General features: G+C 39.8%; 1 protein-coding gene across 13 annotated transcripts in view; it reads left to right on the top strand.

The window, feature by feature from the left end:
- The window catches only part of MBTD1 (mbt domain containing 1), a 46,832-nt gene that overhangs the window by 9,825 nt on the left and 13,420 nt on the right, over positions 1-23,587 (top strand). For 6 of the 13 annotated variants that reach the window (XM_060271890.1, XM_035104326.2, XM_035104325.2 and 3 more), the window contains exons 4-15: positions 3,697-3,811; positions 4,461-4,546; positions 12,960-13,077; positions 14,822-14,956; positions 15,295-15,383; positions 15,836-16,070; positions 16,344-16,399; positions 16,548-16,652; positions 17,098-17,245; positions 18,462-18,544; positions 19,689-19,923; positions 20,944-21,021. In XM_060271890.1, the coding sequence (XP_060127873.1) occupies positions 3,697-3,811; positions 4,461-4,546; positions 12,960-13,077; positions 14,822-14,956; positions 15,295-15,383; positions 15,836-16,070; positions 16,344-16,399; positions 16,548-16,652; positions 17,098-17,245; positions 18,462-18,544; positions 19,689-19,923; positions 20,944-21,021 (1,483 nt within the window). Of the gene's footprint in view, positions 1-3; positions 3,812-4,460; positions 13,078-14,821; positions 14,957-15,294; positions 15,384-15,835; positions 16,071-16,343; positions 16,400-16,547; positions 16,653-17,097; positions 17,246-18,461; positions 18,545-19,688; positions 19,924-20,943; positions 21,022-23,587 lie in introns of those variants that run through there. The other 7 variants (XM_060271887.1, XM_060271886.1, XM_035104321.2 and 4 more) reach the window with 4 other exon arrangements.

The following is a 23,587-nucleotide window of genomic DNA, read 5'->3' as shown; positions in this document are numbered from 1 at the left end:
AGTCACAGTTTTATTATCTTTATTATATAGATAAGCTTTTTTGTTACAACACAGATTAATGCATTTGTTTAAAAAAAAGTTAACTGCTTTTGAGTTAAATATAATATGAGAGTCCTATTGGATTGGACCCAAAAGTCAGCCTCTGGTATCCAGCACTGGCTAACCAGATGCTTCCCACAAGCAGGTGTGAAGGCAACAGCCCTTCTCTGTTTATCACCAGCATTAAGCACCTGCTTAAGACTCATCTGTTCATCCAGGCATTTGCTGCTTATTAATTCATAGCTTGTCTATAATATTGCAATTTCCAGAGGGGTAGCAGCATTGGCCTCCTGTAGCAAAAACAACAAAATTTGTGGCGCCTGAAAACCAACACATTCATTATGGCTCTAGCTTTCTTTGTCAGACGCATGTAGTGAAATCTTAGTTGGCAGGTGTGTAAAGAACCAAATTGTAAGGTGGAAGTTGAATGACAATGAGATGCCTTGGAAGGCAGGCTTGTGCTTGCTCACAGACAGCCCCCAACCTAAAACAGGTACTCGCCATCAACAAAAAGCCACATAGCAGAGATAAGGACACAAGGACCAGACCTACAGCCCAACTCTACTCCCATGTCCACTGTACAAATGGACCTTTCCCTCCGTGTGCACTTAGTACTAAGTTGGATTTCACCAAAAGGATTTTTATTACACTGCAAGTGTTAATTGACTTACCTCTGCCAGGGATACCTGACATCTATGATTGTTTCTTTTGAATGGTTCCCTGCCCCATTATAGTTGTAATTCAATTACCTCAGCAAAGCTGGGTAAATTATTATCAGTCTACGATTAGAAAAGTATGCCTACATGTTTAAGCTCTTATTATCATGGTCCGTAATCTTTGTATCTCATTGCCATTCACCTCCCACCTTACAGTTTTCATCCTCTATACCTGCCAACTACGATTTTGCTTTATGCATCTGAAATGGGCTTGAGTCCACAAAAGTATATATCACAATAAATCTTGTAGTGTTTGAGGTACCACAAGGCTTTGTTGTGTTTATTGGCTACAGTGGTTACATTTTTTTGTATTGTAATATTTTAGTATGTGGATTGTGTTGTGTGTATATGTTGTATGTTTACATAATGTCAACTGCTGTGAGATAATACAGAAAAAGAACATTGTAGAAATGTTTAAATTAAAACCACTCACCACTTGAATACAGTAGCTACCGGTATCTAACCTAGTGGTTGTTACCACTTCTTAGTAAAACAAAGTTTGTAAGTTTGTTGCATTTACAAACCAAGAAGTACAAGCCATTATTTGGAAGATCAGGAATGAGATAATAATAATAATAATAATAATAATAATAATAATAATAATAATAATAATTTCTTATTTATAAACCACCCATCTGGCTGGGTTTCCCATCTATGCATGACTTCCTCTTCCTTTTGCACAATGAACTTAATAGATGCTGACTGGTTTGTCAAACCATATTTTGCCATGACAGCAAAACTAGCAAAGTTGTTTGACCTATCTGAACCAGGATCAGACAGCTCATGAACAGATTCTTCCATTCCTATCCATTATTTGGAGGCTAAGAAAATGTGATACTGGAATGTATTTATTTAATAAGTTAATGTAAGTTAGTGTTTTTAGTGAGCTATCCACCGCAGTCCTAATATTTTATGTGGATAGTCAGTTCTGGCACAATTTTGTCTGCAATTTATACTGAGCACAGGTATCTTACTGCTTAGAATATTCTCCTAAGATAACTGCGCACATCAAAAGTGGCTGTTTTGCTCAGCTCAATGTATAGTTATGCAGTGTAAGTCCCATTAAATCAATTGTCCTTCCTCTCAAATTAGAATGAATAGGTTTTAAGCCAGGCAGTGCAGTTGTACACACTTCTACTCAAAAGTACCATATTGGCCTGAATATAAGCTGCACCCAAATATAAGCCACATATTTAAAATTCAAGGGAAGAAAGGGGAGGGGGACAATACGCAAATATAAGCTGCTCCCTTAAATTCCGCAGGCACTCACACCCGTAAATGGAAATGTAGAAGACAATCCTATGAGTCCCATTCCCCCGGGCTGTTTTCTGGGGGGGGGGAGCCAGTGGCCTTCCCCCCTTCCTCTTCTTTCCGGTGGTTCAGGGGAGATTTGGGAGCCGCGATCAGGATGGGAACCATTGTCCCACCCTCCCAACAGCCCTTGTGGTGGCATGCTGGGCTGGGCGGGACGGGCGCTCTCCATTCTGGCCTTGGAAGGCAAGGCAGGGCAGCTTAGGGCAGCTGTTTCAGCAGAGATATCGTAAGGTCGTGAATATAAGCCACACTTTAACTTTTCACAGTCACCACACTTTAACTTTTCACAGTCAAAATTTGGAGAAGAAAAAGTGCAGCTTATATTCAGGCCAATACGGTGAGTCCCATTGAATTCAATGACACTTGCTTCCACGTAAGTGTGTACAAATGTAGCTTTAGTTACATTGGGTTGTGTCCGACACTGCTATTCCACCCACGCAACATACTTCCACATGTGTAGTGGAAATGACCCTTCCCTCCTCTCTTGTGAAACCTCTCCAAATCTGTTCCAGAGAGTCATGGGACCCTCTGGAGCAGATTTTGTGGGCATGCAGGGAGAAAAAGGACATCCTGTTAAATAAGGGAGACACTGCTCCTGCAGCATTACCTTCGTTACATCTTCCTTACAAACAGCTGCATTCATATCACTGTGCATATATGTCGGAGAACACTTTAACTACAAGCCTCAGATACACAGATGAGATTGGACTGAAGAATGTTAGTCTCTAGTGCCCCCTCCACTCCATTACATAATGGGTGTAAAAGTTGCTTTAAAGCTTGGTAGTCCAAATACTTTCAATTGGCCTCTGCAAAAGCTGGTGTAAGAATAATAATAAGATGTTATTTAAAAATTCCATCATGTTTGCAATGTACAGTTTTGCTAATGCATAATGCCAGCCTTGAAGGAAAGATTGTACAATGAATTTAACTGCCGAGGGCTATTTGCACCTGCGGTGTTAGATATCCTTCTAACAGCAGAATACTAATGCATTTTCATCTGAGAGCACTTGTTAAGCTTGAAAGATCATGGCTAATTCCATTGCTCTCTCCCAAATCCTAGTTCAAGAGTTTTGAATAATTAGGATTCGGTGTTACTTGTAATGTTAGAATGCAGTGATCAGAAACATGATTTTTATATATTAAGCTTATAAGCTACATCCCCCCCCCATTTTTGCTTGTGTTTCCTTTGAGAAATCAAAAGTTAAAGAAGATATCATGCCCTGATAGGTTTTGGTAGCATCTGTTGGTTTGGTACAGACCTTCACAGAAACAAAAGATATTTGTGTGTGTGTGTGTGTTGTGCTTGGATTGCACATCAGTTTTGTAGCATATGGAATGCATGCTACACCTTTCCTATTTTTGTCAGTGCACAAATGCCACTTGGTTATAGTAACATTGACTATTTAAAGAAAATTCAAATTAATGTTAAAATAGCAGCAGGCTAGGCAGTCTTTTGAATGGGATTTACCCAGAAACTGTAAAAACAACAGCCAACCAACGCTTTCTGATGAATTCTGTTTCTGAAACTGTAGTGTTACATTTTGTGCAGCAGATTTCAAGAAACCCTGCTTCTAAAACGTCTTGATGTGAGTTTGAAAAGAACCTTATTCAGCTCTTGTTGTTTTAGGGAAAACCTCCAACAAAGAAGGCTAAAGTGCTACAAAAACAACCTTTAGTTGCTAAATTAGCTGCATATGCCCAATACCAAGCAACGGTACAGAACCAATCAAAGACGAAAACAGGTAACGTGGATGTTAGAAGTCTGTGAGGAATTATTATTGGGTTAACATCCAGTTTTTCAACTTTGGGGAATAATTTCAATAAGAATTGTAAGGTTTTTCTAACCACATATTTCAGCAATTTCCAAGTGAATAAGAGGAATAAAGTTTGCTAGTATTGTGGGGTGGGGTCCTTCATCTGAAGCTGAAGGGCATTGGTTGTTGGGGTGAACCTGTGAAACATTCTGAGGGGCTTGGCTCATGTGCCTTGCTTTCCAGCCTTTCAACTGTATTGGCATTTTCACCAGAACACATTGACTGCTTTAGGGGTAGATAGGTTTCTTTCCCATACTGCTATATCCATTTGACTGAATATAATAACTGTCATATGAACCCTGATGGTATCAGTGCACGGATTAGAATTGTGTTTTTGTTTTGTTTTTGCTCCTGGCCTACATTAATTAGTTCCAGACTATATTCTTTTGAAAAAACAAGTTAAATTTCTAAAGAATTTTCTTTGCATAATCCACCATATTCACCTTGTAGTCATACTTACTACCCTGCATTTCTGTTTCCTCCCCCACCCTAAAAGAGACTGGGAAAGAATTTATATGTATTAAATATATATTTAGTAAAGTATGTACACATTGCTAAATAAAGTAACTCTTTCTAGCATCTGTTCCAGTGGAAGGCTTCAGTTGGGGCAACTACATCAATAGCAATAGTTTCACTGCCGCTCCTGTTAATTGTTTTAAGCATGTAAGTATGTTGTCTTTGATTTTATTATTTTTAATAAATAGCTATGAAATAATTGCAACAGAGAATTTATCAACACCCTGGTGAGAGTGGACCTTCCCTCCCTCCTACAACTCCCTCTTCACTCCCCCAAATCTGCTTCTGAGAGCCCACCATTAAAGCAAATTTTGGGGTTATGTGAGGGGCTGCAGTTGGTGGGGAGTGAGAAAGTGTTGCTGGCAGACCAGCACAACTGGATTTTATCCTATGGCTTTCCCTCCAATCCTTAGGCACATATGAAATTTTACTGATCTAACAACTACAATCTTGGGAGCTTCCGTTTCAAAGATGCATGATGTTATTCAGTTTAAATGCTAGCTGTCAAAGCTGTGTGCAAAGTTTAAAAGCAAATTTCGGATGTGGTTCTTGCCTGTGTGCATAGAGTCAATTTGCATACTAATAAACTGTCTTGAAATCCTGTGGACCTTGAGAAGCAGCCCAATTAATTGAAACCCAGTCTATTGGTTTGTCAGGCTTGGGTAGGGACCTCAGCCCAGCCCAATCAAACAAAGTCCTTTGAAATTGCCTGCAGATCTTCTGTGAACAAAACAGAACTCTGCACTGTCTCTCCTTAGAAGCAGATGGAATTCAAAACAAGCTTGTTTTTCAGGTTAGTTTCACAAGAAGGAACATGTTGTAATATGCCACTCTGTCAGTAGTAAGGTGCATTGTATACAAAGCTACATAATAACAATAAGGTTGCTCCTTTTCTGTGACAGAGATCAAGATCAATAAATTACTTTATTAGCAAATTGGCAGACTCATCCGCAATGAGGTTGTTTTAGGAATGGGTTCAAGTGATGCTTGTAAAACAAGACTGGTTTGGCTTCAGAGTTTTCTCTTGCCAGTGGAAGAAGAACCGATTTTTGCCCATTCCTCTCCCTGCTATAGTCTCTTGCAGTGGAGGGGAAATGGGCATAAATTTGTGGCCTCTCTCCCGCCCTTCTGCTGGATGGGAAGTTTTCTGTGAATGAAGAGAAGACTTCAGTTCCTGGAAGTCAAACTTTCAAACCACTCCAAGATCATATTGTAATGAGTTCAACATTTCCTTTGTGCTGCATGCAGGGCCAGTTTTATCATTAAGATAGTGGGCTGTTTAGGTAATTATCAGGATTAGGAATACCACTTTGTCCTGTGTTTTTTATTGATCTTAACATTCATAACTTTAAAAGACAAATTCTACTACCATACTCATCCCTTTCCATGATCCCATTCTCTCAGCATATTTTAGCTGCTGGATCAGAAGAAGCAAATGTGATAACAGTAATTCTGACCGGGTTCCATCAGTCCCTTTTATGAACAAAGCATGACCAAAATGAGGCAGGCGCTGAATCTTTTTTTGCCTTGTAGTAGTTTGCTGTTGCCACCTGCTTGTTGATGGTGCAAGTCATGCATTGTCAATGACTTCAGACATGTTGGGAGAGAACAGGCCAAAATCAGCAAGCACCAAGGGTGTGGCTGCAGCAAAAAGACAAATGATTTGTATCGGGAAGCAGAGATTGTTTCCTTCAACCAAAGAAACCCGTGCAGCATGTGAGAGAGGAAGGATAGCTGCCTTCTTGATGGTCTGGTTATCCCTGACAGACTGGTTTGCTTTTTTTTAAGTTGAAGCAATTTAAATTTATATATGATTCTGGGGATTGTGGAATTGTCTTTAAGGCTGCAATCCTACACATGCTTGATTAGGAGTAAGGCCCATTAAACACAGTGGGAATATCTTTTTTGAGTATAGAATTAAGTTGAAGGCCTCATATAAATAAATTAAGACTATGAGTTTTCAGAACAGAACTTTGTCTTTATTAAACCACTAATTTTCAGGCTCAATTTGTATCACGTGCAAGGCACAGAAAAGCTAGTGAGATACCTTGGGTGAGCAGTCATATTCTTGGAAAAGAATTCCTTTTGATTAAAAAAAACCCCACATTATACTTGCCCCTGTATTTTGGAGGGACAAGTGTCACTGGGGGATGTTGCCTGGAATAGTGACTTCAGGTCTCAAATATCTTTAAGGGGGCACTGATTGTACATTATATTTGTATCCTAGGTTTCAGTTCAAAAGTAACTTTCAAAGCAACTATCACTGAAACATACAATAAAATCCAACAAAACAACAATAAATGAAACAATCAATTACTCTAACAGCAGAAGTATGATTTAAATTGTATGCATTAAAATATCTGGAAAATAAATTCAGTTATACATGGTCCCTAACATAGCAGGCACCAGATGATTGTCCCTGCAGAGAACATTCTGCTGTTGGACACCCCCATCAATAAGTTTGGTATGTTTAGCCAGAAGAGAAGAAGGTGAGGGGAGCAAAATGGCACTTTTCAAATATGTGAAAAACTGTCACATGGAAGAGGGCAAAGATCTATCCAGTGCTCCTCAGAGGGCAGACGTAGATCTAATGAGCATAGATTATAGGAGGGTGGATTTCATTGAGCATTGTGAAAAACCTCTTGACAGTAAGAACAGTTTGAGGATGGAACCAGTTACTGGTGGGTGGGTGAATGGGCAAGCTGTCACTGGAGAGCTTAACATAGAGGCTGGACACCCATCTCTTGGGTTTGCTGTAGCTCTGGCATACAAGCCCCCTCAAATTCTGATTTTATGATCGTTCTGCTGCATCTCCTCCGTTGGGTGATAACTGAGGACTTGGGAGGTGCCCTTTCTCCCTCCTCTTAAAGAGCACCAGAAGAGTGAATTATGAGAGGGAGAGCTTTACCTAGCCAAGAAAACATGGTCAGCTCTGTGGCAGTGAAGGTGCAAGGGTGGACAAGTGCTCTTTGGTGTTTGCCTGCTACTTGCACTTAGGCACGTTGCTGAGTCACATACTTTGTAGCTGCTTTTTCACCGGCATTTTGCTTTGGCTGGATGTCAATCTGCTCTGCATGCAGAGTGTCCCAGGTTCAATCTTCTGCATCTCCAGAAGAAGCTGGGAGAGACCTTTGCCTGAAATCCTGGATGCTGCCAGTCATTATAACAGTACTGAGGTAGATGGTCTGCCATGCGTAAGGCAGCCCCTGTGTTTCCATATTTGAGCATATTCTGGTGTACAGTGTATTATTATAGAAATAATGGTAATTCATGAGGAAGGAGACCACAATTAGATGTTGTATGTTCTCCTAATTCTTTCAGTTCAGTCTAGCATAGGCAGATGACAATATGTGTCTCAGAAATTCATCCTGAATTCCTTGCTTTATGTGGTGAGCAACACAGTGATGAAGATTGTGTTCTGCTGCTCATACTTGCAATAACTATCAACAACATCAAAGTACAGGAGATTTTTTGGGGGGGATGGGGAGATATCTAATGAAGCTAAATGACTCACAAATGAATTACTCAAGACCAAGTATGGATTTGGAACCTAATTTTAAGGTATTTCCTAAATTGGAGTAGGGAGCTGAATCCAGTCAGTTAGCTGGATCTTGCATTGCTGCACCCTTGGGCCATTTTGGTGGGTGGGGTCCTCCCACCTGACAGTCATCTGACTTCACTATGATGTCAGATGACCTGTTTTTCCTTTGTAGTGTGGCAACTGGGCTAAATAGAAATTCTAAGCCAAGTGGGGGTTGAAGTTCCAGTAAGCTGACAGTAGCTGACTTCAGGCTCCATTTTTGGGTGGGATCAGCTGTGGTAACTCAGTAGCACAGCATATTTCACTTGGTTTACTTTTGGTGACGGTTAGCTGATTGGTTGTGCACTGGCGAGGGAGCCTTCCTGTCACCATCGGGAGGGCCTTTAAAGGGTCCCAGTTGTGCACTGGCAGTATGCCTTTACCTGCCCCTCATCTGATACAGCATTTGTGGGACTGTGGTTTGGGGAAAATGGCCTGGCAGACCAAATTGGGACCCCCACCAGATGTAATTAGATCTCTGGGCTGGAGGTTCCCCATACCTACACTAAATGGACGTGCATATTAAAACAGAACTATGTAGGCAGCACAGACCATTGCAACAGACTGTTCTGATTGCATTTCACACATAATCTGCTATTGATTGTGCTGGCCAACACAGCCATGTTTTTAATCTTAGTTTCCATGCCTGAAGTCATCTGTGTGTATATTCTGTTTTAAAATCTAACTCCAAGAGCGTGCACACTTGCAAATCGTCATTCAAAACCATCTCTAGCAGCTATATGTTCTATATGTTCAGTGTGGTGTAGTGGTTAAGAGGGGTGGACTCGTAATTTGGTGAATCGGGTTCATGTCCCCGTTTCTCCACATGCAGCTGCTGGGTGACCTTAGGCTAGTCGCACTTCTCTGAAGTCTCTCAGCCTCACTCACCTCACAGAGTGTTTGTTGTGGGGGGAGGAAGGGAAAGGAGATTGTTAGCCGCTTTGAGACTCCTTCGGGTAGTGATAAAGTGGGATATCAAATCCAAACTCTACTTCTTCTTCTTGAGGAGGAGGAAATGAGCTTCGTTACTTTTAATGCATTCCACTGTGCCCATATAAACAGGTATAGGTATTGCAGACGACTCGTAGTAACATATAGCACATTAAATCGGCTGCCTAGTAATTAGCATTCAGATGTTCCACAAAGGAGTGCAAATGCTTCCTCTTATTTAAGTCCTAATTGCTGCTAGTGCAAACAAATGGTAATTTTGTTCTGAGGAAGTTGTAAAGTCTTATCTGGAGCTTTCCCTAGGCTTAACTTCATTAGAGGGTTGCATGATTTCTACAAAACACACCAAATTCCCGCAGTAATCTTAGTAAAAGCTTTGCATCTCAAACATTTTGCCCCACCACCCTTCTGGAAGAGGGGAAGATGGCCTATGGAAAGTATATTAATTGTTGCACAAGCCCCGTTACAGTTTTCAAAGGATTGGATGGAGCATTGGATGGATATGGAATCGTTAAATGCAACAGATCAGGGTCACTGTGCAGACCCAGCAAGAATCTTCATCACTTTTTGCTCACCATGCAGACCTGGCCATATGTGCTAGAACTGGGATTGGAAACTTGTGGTCCTGCGGATGCTGCTGGACTCCCAACCCCCATCACGCCAAGCTAGCATGGCCAATGATCAGGGATGATGGGAGTCATTGTCCAGACACAGGTTCTTTATCCCCCTGTACTGACAATAGTATAGCAGACAAACATGACAGCTACTAGCATTGTTCTCTGCATCAGATAGTGGATGGTCTTAAACCTATGCACACTTGGGAGTAAGCACCATTGAACTCAGTAGAAACTGTTTATTTAGTGCATTCTAACCTGGTTTTCCGATGCAATTTATTTATAAACTGTATGTAATTACATGAGGGAATATTTTCCCCCTTTTCACTAGATGGCACTGATGCATTATCGGCTTACTGTACTAGCACTCCTCCCCCTTTTTAAAATGCAGATATTATTCTCAATCCAGAGAGATATGTGAGGTCTGCATGTGCAGTGGAGCCTTTTCTGTCTGATTCGATGCAGCAGCTTTGTCTGAAGCAAGCAGTTATTTAAATTTATGCTAGTTTTTTAAACAAACAAACAAACAAACAGCAGCTCATTTATTGTGGGGTGGGAGAGCCTGCTCTTGGGTGGGGAACCCTTGTGCTTGCACCCACATGAAGGGAACTCTGGATTGTGGCCACTGCACATGCAACAGAAATATCAGGTGCACCTGGGGAAAAAAATATCTTGCACCATAGTTCTAAAGCCCCAGAGGCCTTAAATATTTCTGCCTGGTGTTTTTAGTGCATTTGAGAAAAGCCAGTAGTAATACTTAGCTAGCCCAGGCAGAGAAGTTATAGGGTCAGCCTTTTTTTGGGTTGGGAAGCCCACTTACATGAACCTGGACCTTGCCCATCAAGACCTTCCTGATTGCAACTTACCTTGCAGGGAAGGCGGCTGTCCCTCCCAGATAATTCCTCCAGAGTGTGCGCTGGATCAGAGTGGTGGCCCAGGCAGACCTTCCTTTTATTGGGAAGGAGCCCAAGATGGATGCCTTCATCATGAGTTCGAAAGGTAAACTTGTTCTTATCTGTATGCTTATGGTTCTGCTAGTAAGCGTATTGCGCAAGAGAAGACAGTATGCTGGATATACACAGTGTACCATCGTTTCAAGGCCACGAGACCCAAACCCATGATGGCTTTCTTTGGAAGCGACAGCCATATGGATTGGTGTAGGAGGAACTAGCAGAACCGCGATCTTCACAGACAAGGACAAGTTTAACTTTCTGCTATACCCCTATACCAATCCGAAACTTTGAAACCCGATGCGTTCAATTTTGTTTCAATCGAACAGAGTTTTTGATGGGCATGTGCGACTCACAGGGATGTCTGGCCCTAGTCTCTTGCTCTCCATACGGCCTACCTCACAGGGTTGTTGTTAGATTAAATACTAGAAAAGAAGCGCTGCTGTTCTAACAAAGTTCCCATGGGTAACAGTTTGGGACAGGTTGTGTGCGGAGCTGCAGTATGAGATAGGATTGGTGCATCTGTGACTCTGGGGCATGTGATTCCTTATGACAATCTCTCACGTGCCCATGGTTCCAAAGAGGCTGACAAGCCTTCACTGTAGCCATTGCACCACACACTGATATTTCGTAACTAAAGGAATAGACACCACACATACTGTCAGCTAGGTGACTCCCTCTGCAAGCATTGCACTCCTGGCCACATTTTAGCTTCAGTCTTGTCCAGCAGTATTTTTTTCCAGTACTTTACTTAATGGAGAGGGGAAACCATGATAACTTTTGAATTACTAATTAGAACTTGACCACTTAAAAGGTCTACTTCACAAAAAGGCCAAACAAAGTATATCAGTACTTTTTACCAAAATTGGAAAGAAACATGTGATTTCTTTATAAATAGGAAAGAGGTCAAACTTTTAAACTTGTTGGATCTGTGATAATTTTTATTGGATTGTTCTTTTTTTTGGGGGGGGGGGTACTTTCATAAACCTCATCAGGTTGACCATGTGTATGCATAATTTCAAATTCTTAACCCACTGGACACCAGTTCTATTAGCTATAGTCTGTTGAGACTTAACACGATGGAACTTGATTAACCGTATAAGAACTGCCCTGCTTCTATCATCAGCATTACCCCCCCCCCAAAAAAATAATACTCAGTCTCAATCTGTTTTCTGAACCTTGACAGCACCTAGCCATAAAGAGCTGCTGAATCCTCCTCCTCCTCCTCCTCCTCCTCCTCCAGAGATGATCTGGTAAAGACCAGAATTCATTCAAAATCAGAATGGTCCTGTTCACAAGTAGATCGGTTTCATTCTGGAGATGATACATTGCTGAAACATTACACAACATTCATGTTACTACTTCTGTATAGTTTTCATTTGATTGTCAGTCTGCTATTTTAACTAGTCAGGATTTTCCAATCCAATCCTCAACATGTTTACTCAAACGTCCCACTGAATTCAACAGGCCTTACTACTAGTAAGTATTGAGGGCTGCTGCTTTAGGTCATAATGCCTCCAGATTTGTCACTCCTAGACTTCTATGTATAGCTTCCAAGTTGACGGCACAAATATTTAATGTGGCATGTATATTTTCCGCTAAAGCACTCCTTACTCCCTAAGAGTTTAAATAGACATGTTTTCAGTTAACATTCCCCTCATGTGTAAACTATTTACCTTGCCAGAAAAGTAAGGTTGGTTGCCCTGGAATCACTTGCTGACACATCTGTGTAAGGAGACTGACTTATTTCTTGTAGCTTCTCAAGTATACTTTAGAAGGAACTTGAATATTTCCACAGCTAGATTAACTGCATGCTTTTCTAGCATGTGCACTCTCTTTTAAAGTTATTCTTGCAGTAGCCCATTTTAAAATATCAATCAGTAAATCTTCAAAGGTATTTCAACAGTTCTTCATTAAGTTAATTCATTATAGCAAACTGTGCTCATTTCCTATTTAGTCCAATATCTCTTCCCATTCCTGTGTTGCTCATTCTGTTGTTGTTCCTGAAGTAGTTAAAATCTGCAGAAAGTTCATATTCCAGGCTCACTGACAAATGAAGTCATTTTCTATCTTTTAGAAAAATAATAATATTGCAACTAATTTCTACACATTGACCATTGCTAAAAAGGGAAAGCTACACAAATCATTTTATTCACACAATACTTTAAGGAAGTGATGTTACGTCGAGTCATTAATGCAACAAAGGACTTCAAGGCTAATTCAGATTTTTTAACTATGAGGTTACTGAAAAATAAAATTACTGTAAAACTTCACTGGTTGTGGCAGGTGAGAGAGGGAGGGATGCACTGTTATCAACAAAGGTAAGCCATGAATTAACCAGTTTTACAAGCAGTAACCAGATAGCTTGCCCCAGAAAGAAAAGCCAGAGAGCTTGGCTAGTATTAATAGGTGGAAATAAGTGTTTTTATGAATTAAATGGTTTCTAACTTATTTTCCTAACATTGCAGGCGCCTATGGGGACTTGCTGGGGTGACATCTCAGAAGGTGTACGTGTAGAAGTCCCTAACACAGACTGCAGCCTACCTACCAAAGTCTTCTGGATTGCTGGGATTGTAAAATTAGCAGGTTACTAACTTTGCATAAAATAATGCGTTTTAAAGTGTAACTGTCTCAATAAACAATTCAGGGATTTGAGCAGGTGTATATATTATTTAAAACAAAATGCATAGCAGAAGGGATAAATAAGTCTTCTGTGTTGAATGGCCTGATCCTTAAGGTTGCCATCGTGGGGCAAGTTCCTATTAAGTCAAGAGTGGTTTTCTTTTTTTAATTATTTTTTATTAAATTTTCCACTTTAACAATCCAATAAAATCACATTAAATATTCCAAATTTTACATTTGCATATCAATTAATTCAAATATTCTGCCAAATTATAAAAAAAAATTAAGAGGACTTCCCATGCTTCAAGTTTGGAGGGTTCTGATCATCTCATACTTCTACTGCTTTCCATAGTCATTTCTGATGGTTCCACTCATTCTTTCTGTTGTTAACCTTCATTCTTTCACAGTCTCTGAGTTGTTCCCACAAGCGAGTTAAAACAAACAAGGAGTAATTGTAATTTTTATCTTATTAAAGCTACAATTTATATGATTTTAACTTTAGGGGTTGAAAAACTTTGCCTTTGAGTAGTTTCCCTGATTCCTGATAAGTCTCTTGCTTGTGATTTTGAGCTAAGATTCATAATTTTCCCTGCAGACTTCATTATGTGAAATTCCCTTTATGATCAACACACTGCTGTCCTCCAAGCAAAGCACTTTTAGGTGTTAGAAGCAAGTTTTATACACTCATGGCTTGTGGCTCTTTCTTTCTCTCTGACCTTTGAATGTTTGCATTGCGATAGCAGTTAAAGCACCAGCATAAGTCAGGCGAATTAATCAAGCTGAATTTACCAACAGGCTCCCACACATAGATTGAGAAACCCCATGTAAAACAAATTGCCTTAAAATCCAGGAAAAAATATATATTTCAGGGCCATGTCTTCTAACAGTGTAGTGTGCATGGGTTGCCAACCTTTTTGAGCCTCTGAGCTCACTTACAAACTGGAGAAATTGTTGTAGACACCACACGCACGCAATCATAGGCACCAACTCCTAGGGGCCCAAGCAGTTTTGGCCCCCCAAATATTTTTTTTTGAGGTGGCTGGGCCCCCTCAATATTCAGATGACGTCACACAATATCCAATCCTTTGGAGAAGCTGGTGCCTCTACACTCACTGCAACCTATTCTATTGGCTACAATATATTGCTTCATTCAAGCTTAATTTCCATGGAGGAAGAGACCTATGAGTGCCATTGCTGGTGACCCCTAGTATGGTACTGTCATACTCTGGAAGTTGAATGGAATCCTTTCTGGAAGTCCATTCTACTTCCAAAACGTTCAGAAACCAAAGTGCGGCTTCTGCAGCCTGCAGCCAATCGGAAGCCTGCAGCCAATCGGAAGCTCGTCAGGTGTTCAGCTTTCAAAAATAGTTCACAAACCAGAACAGTCACTTCTGGATTTGCGGCATTTGGGAGCCAAAACGTTTGAGAACTAAGCTGTTTGAGAACCAAGGTACGACTGTAGTATCAATGTAGGAACTTCCCCTATTGCCAAAGTACATTAATCTCCCTGCACGCCTACCCCAACCTCTACTGTGGTGCCTCCCTTCTTTCACAGCTCTAGTATAGGCAGTGGCAGCCAAAGACCACTTCCAACATCAGCTCACTTCCTCTGGAAGCTGTTCCAAATGAAGGGGAGTGTGTGTTTGATTGTGGTGCATTTCTTCATTAAGAGTAGCGTGGATCAGCATGAGAGTTTCTTCTCTTTCAGGTTACAGTGCTTTACTAAGATATGAAGGCTTTGAAAGCGATTCAAGTCTCGACTTCTGGTGTAACATCTGTGGTCTTGATATCCATCCAGTTGGTTGGTGTGCAACAAGTGGGAAGCCTCTAGTGCCGCCTCGATGTACGTAAATCTGACTTTTAACAGGCTGACCTTTAGTTGAATTTATCTTATGCGCTCTGTACTGATCCTTTAACTTACATTACATACTCTCTTATGTTAAGTGTAAGTCTGATATGACAACATCTGTATATCTCTCTTTGTATTTATCATATGAACGGATGTGCTTGCGTCTAACTCGTGTTGTTGTCAAAATAGTTAAAAGTACTTCACGACGATAGCATATCTGGATTATCAGTAAATTCTGAAGACAATAAATTTTTGACATTGCTCATTCAGCGACTTGCAGTAAAAACTTTCAGAAGTGGTTAATGTCTGTTTGTTTTTCTGAATCTTGGCAGCCATTCAACACAAATACACAAACTGGAAAGCATTTCTGGTGAAACGACTCACTGGTGCCAAAACTCTTCCTCCTGACTTCTCTCAGAAGGTGAGGCTGGTTACAAAGAATACCCTTGTCAGCCTTTTTGGCTTATTTATTATAGAGCTTACAAAATGCTTTTGAGCACGAATATTCTAAAAGCTGTTACATTAAAAAAAGTTAAACAGTAAAATGCAATATGAAAATCAGAATTGGAGCGGAAAGCAAAAGCTGGCAGCAACAACAAAAAGCAGCAACTGTTGAACCAGAAATCAAAGTTTCCAAAGCCTAAATTATGAGACCACCACAGGAAAAGCTCTTTTCCTAGTTGGCAGTCTAAAGTCTGAAAGTGACGGTACCTGTCTTTGTTGACTGATCATGAAACTGGGTGTGGGAGGGGGAGCAGAACAGGGGAAGGCAACCCCTGTGATACTTGTGGGCAGTAGCAGATTCACATTATTGTTGTAGGTGGGTATTTGCAGAGGTACATATGTTAATGCTGCACGATTATATGTTTTCAGGTGTCAGAAAGCATGCAGTATCCATTTAAGCCTTCTATGAGAGTAGAAGTTGTTGATAAAACTCACCTCTGCCGAACACGGGTAGCAATTGTAGACAGCGTAATCGGAGGCAGGTTAAGATTGGTATATGAAGAAAGTGAAGACAAAACAGATGACTTCTGGTGCCATATGTACAGCCCACTCATACATCCCATTGGTTGGTCTCGGAGTATAGGACATCGGTTCAAAAGATCTGGTAAGCTCCTCTTGTGCAGAGTTTCCCACACACAAATTAATATATCACATTGATGTTCACATCAGCTTTCAAGATATGAGAGTCGGACAGAGGAAGATGCTACTTTGAGGTTTGCTTGCTTTTTAAACCATCAAGCGGTGTATACATTTTATGGAGTAAAAGTTTTTTTTTTAATGCTCTATTTGGTTTTGGTAGGTGTTTGTATTTTTAAAGGGTCACATGTTTGAAGGAGTAAATTAGAAATCTTCATCTTCGTTTTTCCCTTTTTCACAGATATTGCCAAGAAACAGGACTCTTATTTTGATGCACCCCCACATTTATTTGCTAAGGTATGATGTTTTGCAATGAACTTGATTTATAATGGAAGGAATTGTTCATCAGCATTGAAATTGAAATTGGAGAAGCAAATAGACTGTGATGCTGACCTGTGTTGCTTCCATTTGTTGCCTCAAAATAATGCTTTTGTGGTTTCTTTAGGTAAAGGAAGCCGAGTCAAGTGGAGAATGGTTCAAGGAGGGGATGAAATTGGAAGCCATAGATCCATTAAACCTTTCTGCAATATGTGTGGCAACAATTAGAAAGGTAAATATGTTAGTTTAATTTAGCTTGTAATTTCCGTTGCTATTGCTCTTAAGTGGATTTTCATTTTGTGTATTTATGTATTTTATTGTGTATTGTACTTCAATATATAATTAGTTGTTTTGTGATTTTAAAGTATTGCAAGGGGGCGGGGAATTATATTAAACAAACAAATCATATGGTCTGCCTCTGCTCTCTTAACTCATGTTTTTAAGGGATCAGGAGCATTACATAGGTACTGGTTGTAACCAGCATAGTGTTGTACAAAAATTCAGGAACCATATGGACAATATTGTTGTTTGTCTTAAAACAGGGTTGCCAAATCAACCAGTAGCTGAATTTCCCTTAAAACTTTTGCTCTTCACTTCCTGGTATTTGCCCACCTTTAAATTACTTTAACTTCTAAATCTTAACTTCTGTTTGTTTGTTTGTTTGTTTGTTTGTTTAGGTATTAGCAGATGGATATCTTATGATTGGGATCGATGGCTCTGAGGCAGCAGATGGGTCTGACTGGTTTTGTTACCATGCCACCTCCCCTTCTATATTTCCCGTTGGTTTCTGTGAAATTAACATGATTGAACTAACTCCACCCCGAGGTATTCATACCTTCTTGTGCATAAATCTATACATGTCTTGCAAGCCGTGTTGTGTGAAATAATTCATTTCTTTTTCCTTAAACTTGTTTCCAAAAATCATATCCTTCACACCTCTGTTCAAACTCTAGTTTGGAGTTGCCAATCGTCGTTCAGCAGACAAGTGTTTCATTATTGCTTGCTTAACTATCCTTTGGCTGGCTGGGAATGTTGCAACTCTCTTTTTCTGTCTTGGTTCTCCCATTTGCTTTTTAGACAGTGCAGAGTAAAGGAGTATAAGAATTGCCACTGCTGTGGCTTGCTGAAGTGGTGTAGATGGGACAAGCAGCTAGGCTAGGTGCATTACGGTTTAATGTCACCTCTTCATTAGTTATGATATCCTCAAAGTAAGTGGCACTCTTCTCACCTGTCTAGGCCAGACTGGCATAGTAACAGCACATATTCTGCCTAGTTTGATTGCTTGCTTCCTGTGATTTCCCCCCTAAAATCTGGGCTCAAGGTCATCCAGTGAATCTAGTTGGCAGGAGATTCAGGATAGGCAAAAGGAAGTACATTTTTGCATGACAATGTTAATGTGTAAAATTCTCTGCCCGATATGTGATGGCTACTATTTTAGATAGCTTTTAAAGGGAATTGGATAAATTCATGCAGGGTAAAACTGTCAGTGGGTGTCAAGGGTTTTTGTTTTTTTGTTTTGCATTTAAGGTTAGTGGGGTGGCCTCTTATTCAGAGCTCTGGATGTACATTTGTGGTCCTTTATTCCACTCTGGCACTTCTGCTGAGGGAAGGGCCATGATTCAGTGAGAGATCACATGTTTTGCATGCAGAGGCTCTAGGGCTGGATTCCAATGTTCTTCACCCCCAGTAAGTGTTCTAACTAGTGTTGTGATCTGTCAGCATCTGGAGGGCCCTCAATTGAGTTTCAAGCAACGACAGGGAAAGGGATCTCTGGTAAGGTAAAATAGACCTCTATCTGATACCTTGGAGAGCTTTTGGCAAAGTAGACTCTGCAGGGCTAGATGGACTGATGATCCCACTTGGGAGGAGTCACTTCATAGTTTATTCTAAGAAATGTATACCCTGTCCTTCCATGGTTATCAAACTGCTTGGGGCAGATTGTGTGTGTGTGTGTGTGTGTGTGTGTGTGTGTGTGTGTCTGTGTACAGATCAGGGCAAATGTTTTTTGTGATGTTACTACATAACTGTTAATACCTTGTAGGTTATGCAAAACTACCTTTCAAATGGTTTGACTACCTCAGGGAAACGGGTTCAGTAGCAGCTCCTGTGAAGTTCTTTAACAAGGTAAGTCCAAAATATTTCATAATTGTAGTGTACCTACAGTTTATGGTGCTCATTCCTTTGTCTGCCGCCCCATAGAATCTAGAAAATGTCTTCACATGTAGCTGTTACAGAAAGCAGCTTAACTATAAATAGAAAAGAGCACTGGCAGATAAGTACTTTCAGTAGATTCAACCTGTGGATTTAAGACTAATGAAATGCAATGGTGGTTGAAGAAGGAAAAGAGTTATCCCAGTATTGCAGTATTGGCATTTGAATGCTATATGAACACCTTTAGTTGGAACAGGAATATCATAGCTGGGATGTAGTGAATGCACCCATTTCTGTGCCTCTCTTCCTTGAGGATATGCAACACTGAAAAACTCAAATATTTTATGTCATGTATGCAAGTCTTGTTGTGCATGACCGTACCAAATTAAATTATTTATTTTTTAAGTAAAGCTTATTAAATCATTGGTTCCATTCTGAAGCCTACACTTCAGTTTCCAAAAACATTGTAATTTGGGGACATGGCATGGTTTGTACAGCAGAGGGAGAGAAGCGGGAGGTGAAAGCAGGGAGTGATAGGTAGAAGAATGAATATATTAGAGATTCAATTATCAAATACCTTTCTGTTTAACATGTTATATTAAGGGCTTTCCATGTTCACTTATGCACCAAAGTGCCAGGAAATTACAACTGTTAAAAGGGCCACACCCTCAACATATATATATCATTTAGGCAATATTGATATGTTATCCTATCCTGTGGTTAGTTCCAGCTTTACCACTACCTTGGGGGCTGGATGGCTGTCAGTGGTGGACCTAAGTACCAGATTTTTCTGTTCACTGAAATATACACATAGAGCCTATTTAGCTACAGTTTCCATTCCACCTTACAAGTACCAACTGACAACTAAAGTAAAGCATAACCCGGTAACTTGACTTGGGGTCTCGTGAACCCAGTATTTATAGCCAAAGTGAACTAAAGGTGCAGGTATAAAACTCTAGGAGATCCTTGGTAGAATGGGAGTGCTCACAAGTATATACCAGGAGAGAGAGAGGTTCTCTTACAGGGCTTATGGGAGAGGTGATTTTGAACGTGTTTTAATCACACAACTTTGCTTTTCAAAGCAATATGATGTGCTTGTCCTACTTCTCTGTTCCAGGAAGTTCCAAACCATGGGTTTCATGTTTCAATGAAGCTGGAGGCTGTGGACCTCATGGAACCTCGTCTAGTATGTGTGGCTACAGTAACTCGTATTATTCACCGTCTGTTGAGGATACATTTTGATGGCTGGGAAGACGAGTATGATCAGTGGGTGGATTGTGAATCTCCTGACCTCTACCCTGTAGGATGGTGTCAGCTAACGGGTTACCAACTACAGCCTCCTGCGTCACAATGTAAGTTGCCCTTAATTTCTCTCTGAACTTTCTATAGCTGAAACGTAGCAGACCTCTCTATGGTAAACTTTTTCATATCTTTGTTTCTATTTTTAGTTTTCAGTCTATTTGCTGTCATGTTACCAGCTAGCGCAAGGGTGTAGTCTGGGCAATTGGCTTGGACTTACACAACGCCATTTGCTTAATACTCCAGAGCTCAGACTGTTTTGCTCTGTAGTCAGTAATACTTCAGGGTGTTTGTCTTATCCTGTCCCTGTCACCACTGATATTTGGAAGGCAAATAAGAAAGCAAGTTGCTTTTAATGCAGTATTATTGGGAATCATGTATGGTCATGTAGATTAGCAAGTAATTTTGCATGTATTACTTTAATTAACTCATTTCCTACATGCTCCTCGAGGCAATTCACAAATATACAGTACAATAAAGAGATAAACAATGTATGTGTTTGCATTGTTACTATATTTTTATCCCATTGTTCTGACTTTTGGTTTATTTCTCTGATACATTGCAATCTTTTAATGATGCCCTTACAACGATCAGTTGTAGTAGAGTCATATAACAGGTTTAGCAACTTGGACTCTATTAGTTATCAGTTGTACTGAGCATATTTTAAAAGGCAGAATGGTTCTGATTGGCCCAGATGGTGTGCATTTTGTATTGTAAAATGATTTTACACGTGAAAGTATTAATCATTCCTGACTTGGGGGGAATGATTCTATGTAGTTTACTACCCTGCAACACAGTTGTTAATTCACATCTGGATCTTTTCGCTTCCTATCACGTTATAATCACTTTGTCAAATGTGGGATCAAATAACGTGATATTAAAAGAAATGAGGGGCTCTGTCTAAAATTTCAAGAATATTCTGCAGTTTCAAGAGGCACAGGGCTAAAATTATACTGAATATAGATGCTGCTGTCCACGAGGCTTCTGAAACACAAAGCATCTCATCTGCAGTGTTTTGCCTGCACACAAAAAGGTGTTCAAATCCACTTTCTTTTTAAAAACATATATTTCAGCATCAAGAGATGGTCAGTCAAGCTCGTCAAAGCAGAAGAAAAAGTCAAAGTCACAACAATACAAAGGACACAAGAAAAGTGGGTAACAAAAATTATTTGTTTTTACCTTCTTGCTCCAAAACTGCCTTTTTTTTCTCAGGAAAAATGATGGTTGTGAATGATGCTTTCTGTTGAAATGTTTTTCAAGCTTAAAGTGCATTATGGCACAAGGAAAACTTTTTAAACTGAGTAATTTTTTTGTCACGTGAAATAAAATAAAGTGCAAATATAAGTATTTTTTTAAAGCAAACTCTGTGGTAGTTTCTACTTAATATCTTGGTTTCAGTTTTAGGTCCTTTCATAGAAAACCTTTTTCTCTCCAGAATGATAAGAGATTGATTGATTTTTGTTTAGGGTAGTACTGTCATCTTCACCAATATAAGATAGATGATATATTTTATTAAGCCATGTTGTTCATAGAACTAAAAATTAATGCCCTTTAAAGGTTCACATAGAATAGCTTAGGCAAACTCAGCCCTCCAGATGTTTGGGGACTACAACTCCCATCATCCCTGACCACTGGTCCTGTTAGTTAGGGATGATGGGAGTTGTAGTCCCAAAACATCTGGAGGGCTGAGTTTGCCTATGTCTGACATAGAATTACTTTCAATCTAAAGTTAGAGAACAATCAGTTATAATAAATATACAGAGTAAAGTGAGGGTGAGTGTAGAAACAGAAATGAAGAATTATTTTTTGAAGCGAGAGCTTAGAAAAGAACTTCAGCGTAGAATGTTTTCTTGCGTGTCTTGACCAATATAAGGTTAAGTTTGACATTATTTTTATTTTGCTCGATTGGTTTTCATGCTGGTATTTTCATCTGAAAGATGACAGCTTTTTGTGGCTACAGGAGCTGGCAAGATTGATCTATAAATACCTATGGAGAGTCTGAAACACTGGAAAGACTTCCTTGCATAGGGAAGTGTAATGAAATTGTACTATATTTTAGCCAAATTAGATTTTAATTTGAAAACTTTATTTTGGACAGGCACACATTACAGTGGAGCTGTTAAGTGTCCCTTAATGGCTCAGCCTACATGGAACTTTTAATTTTGTTCCAGGCAGTGTAGATCATTAGAATTGAAATGAAATCCATTGTACATTGTATTCCTTTGTATTTTTATTCTGAAGCAAGTCCCACAGGTGTGGTTCAGATACTTGGTTTACAGTTTGCTAAACCATGATTTTTAGGAGCTGGAAACAAGTGATGGAACCACCCCCTCCCACCTTTGACACCTTCCTTCCATCTTGTTTACACCTTGGTTTAATAAAACCACAGTTAATAGTTATGTCCAAAACAGGAAACTGTGGTTTAATGTGAGTTTTACCAATCAGGATTTTAAACTCTGAAGTTGGTTTAAGATCCTTGTTGGTAAATCAATATTAAACCACAGTTCCCCATTTTGGAAAGAGCAGAGAATGTTGGTTTGATTAAACTAGGATGCAAGCAATGAGGAAGGAGCTTGTGGTCTCGGTGCTTGTTCCCATTACTAAAACTGGATTAGTACACATGGGAGTAGAACATACAAACCAGTGGATAGCCTTTCCTGAGTGTGTTTAGGTGTGTTTAGGATTGTAGCCTCAGCCAAATTCCTTCTGAAATGCCAAGTTTCCCACTTATATTAAACAACAAACGGAGAGCATGACCAGTCCATTGTATCTGGAGCAGGTAGGAGCATGTGTGAGTTGCATGGGGATGGGGAGGAAGGTGAATCCTGGTGTATCTGCTAACATACTGTATCTTGCCCTGTAGAACTGGCACTTTCTTTAGATTGAATTCTGTTATTTTATTGGGAAACAGAATGTTGTTTCTTTTTCGATTTCTAGAAAGGCTCAAACACCCAATTAGTAGAGGTGATCTTCTCGCTTTTAATAGCTCCACAGCATACAATTTGTTACTACTTACAAATACCTTAACTCTCTCTTTCCCCTTTATCACGACAGTTAATGCGAAGTCATTAATTCCAATAATGAAGTCCTTAGCGTTGCTTTAGAGTTAGACAGATTTTAAATTCACAGAGGGATATAGACATTTTCAAAGTAATAAGGCTAGGACAAAACCTGTTTGCTAAAAATAAGACTCTAAAATGATGTTGGTGCTTGTTACTCTTTCTGCACCTTTCTTAGCTCAACCCTTAATTTAAAGAACTCTTCTGAGATGGAGGAACTGACAACCATGGAGACTATTGTGTAGCAAGCCTCTTGTTTCATCCTCTTTGTTTGCTTTTGACTTTGCTCTATGGCGATTGTCTCCTTTGATCTGACCCCATTAAAAATAATAATGTGTTGGAGCCTTAGGTGAAGTTCAGCTAAAATGCTTTATTTTATGTGGCAGGACTTAACTCCTTGAATGTGTACTATTTGATAGTGAACTAAAAGGAAAGTTCTTAATCTGCCTCTGTTTATTATGAGATGGAAACAACTAGTCTGATTAGTCCTACTGTATGTTGATTTTCTGCTCAGACTCTTGGCATTTTAAGTTGAAGAAAGCTTGCTTTATTTACCTTGCTTTTACTGTAGGAAACTGTAAACTAATGCAGTTGGATTAATTCATGACAGTGCCTTCTTCTTACAAGCATTTAGTAGTCATATTTATTATATTTATAT

This window comes from Zootoca vivipara, chromosome 2 (genome assembly GCF_963506605.1).
Source record: "Zootoca vivipara chromosome 2, rZooViv1.1, whole genome shotgun sequence".
Lineage (NCBI taxonomy): Eukaryota > Metazoa > Chordata > Lepidosauria > Squamata > Lacertidae > Zootoca > Zootoca vivipara.
This window is presented reverse-complemented; position numbering and strand designations above follow the sequence as displayed.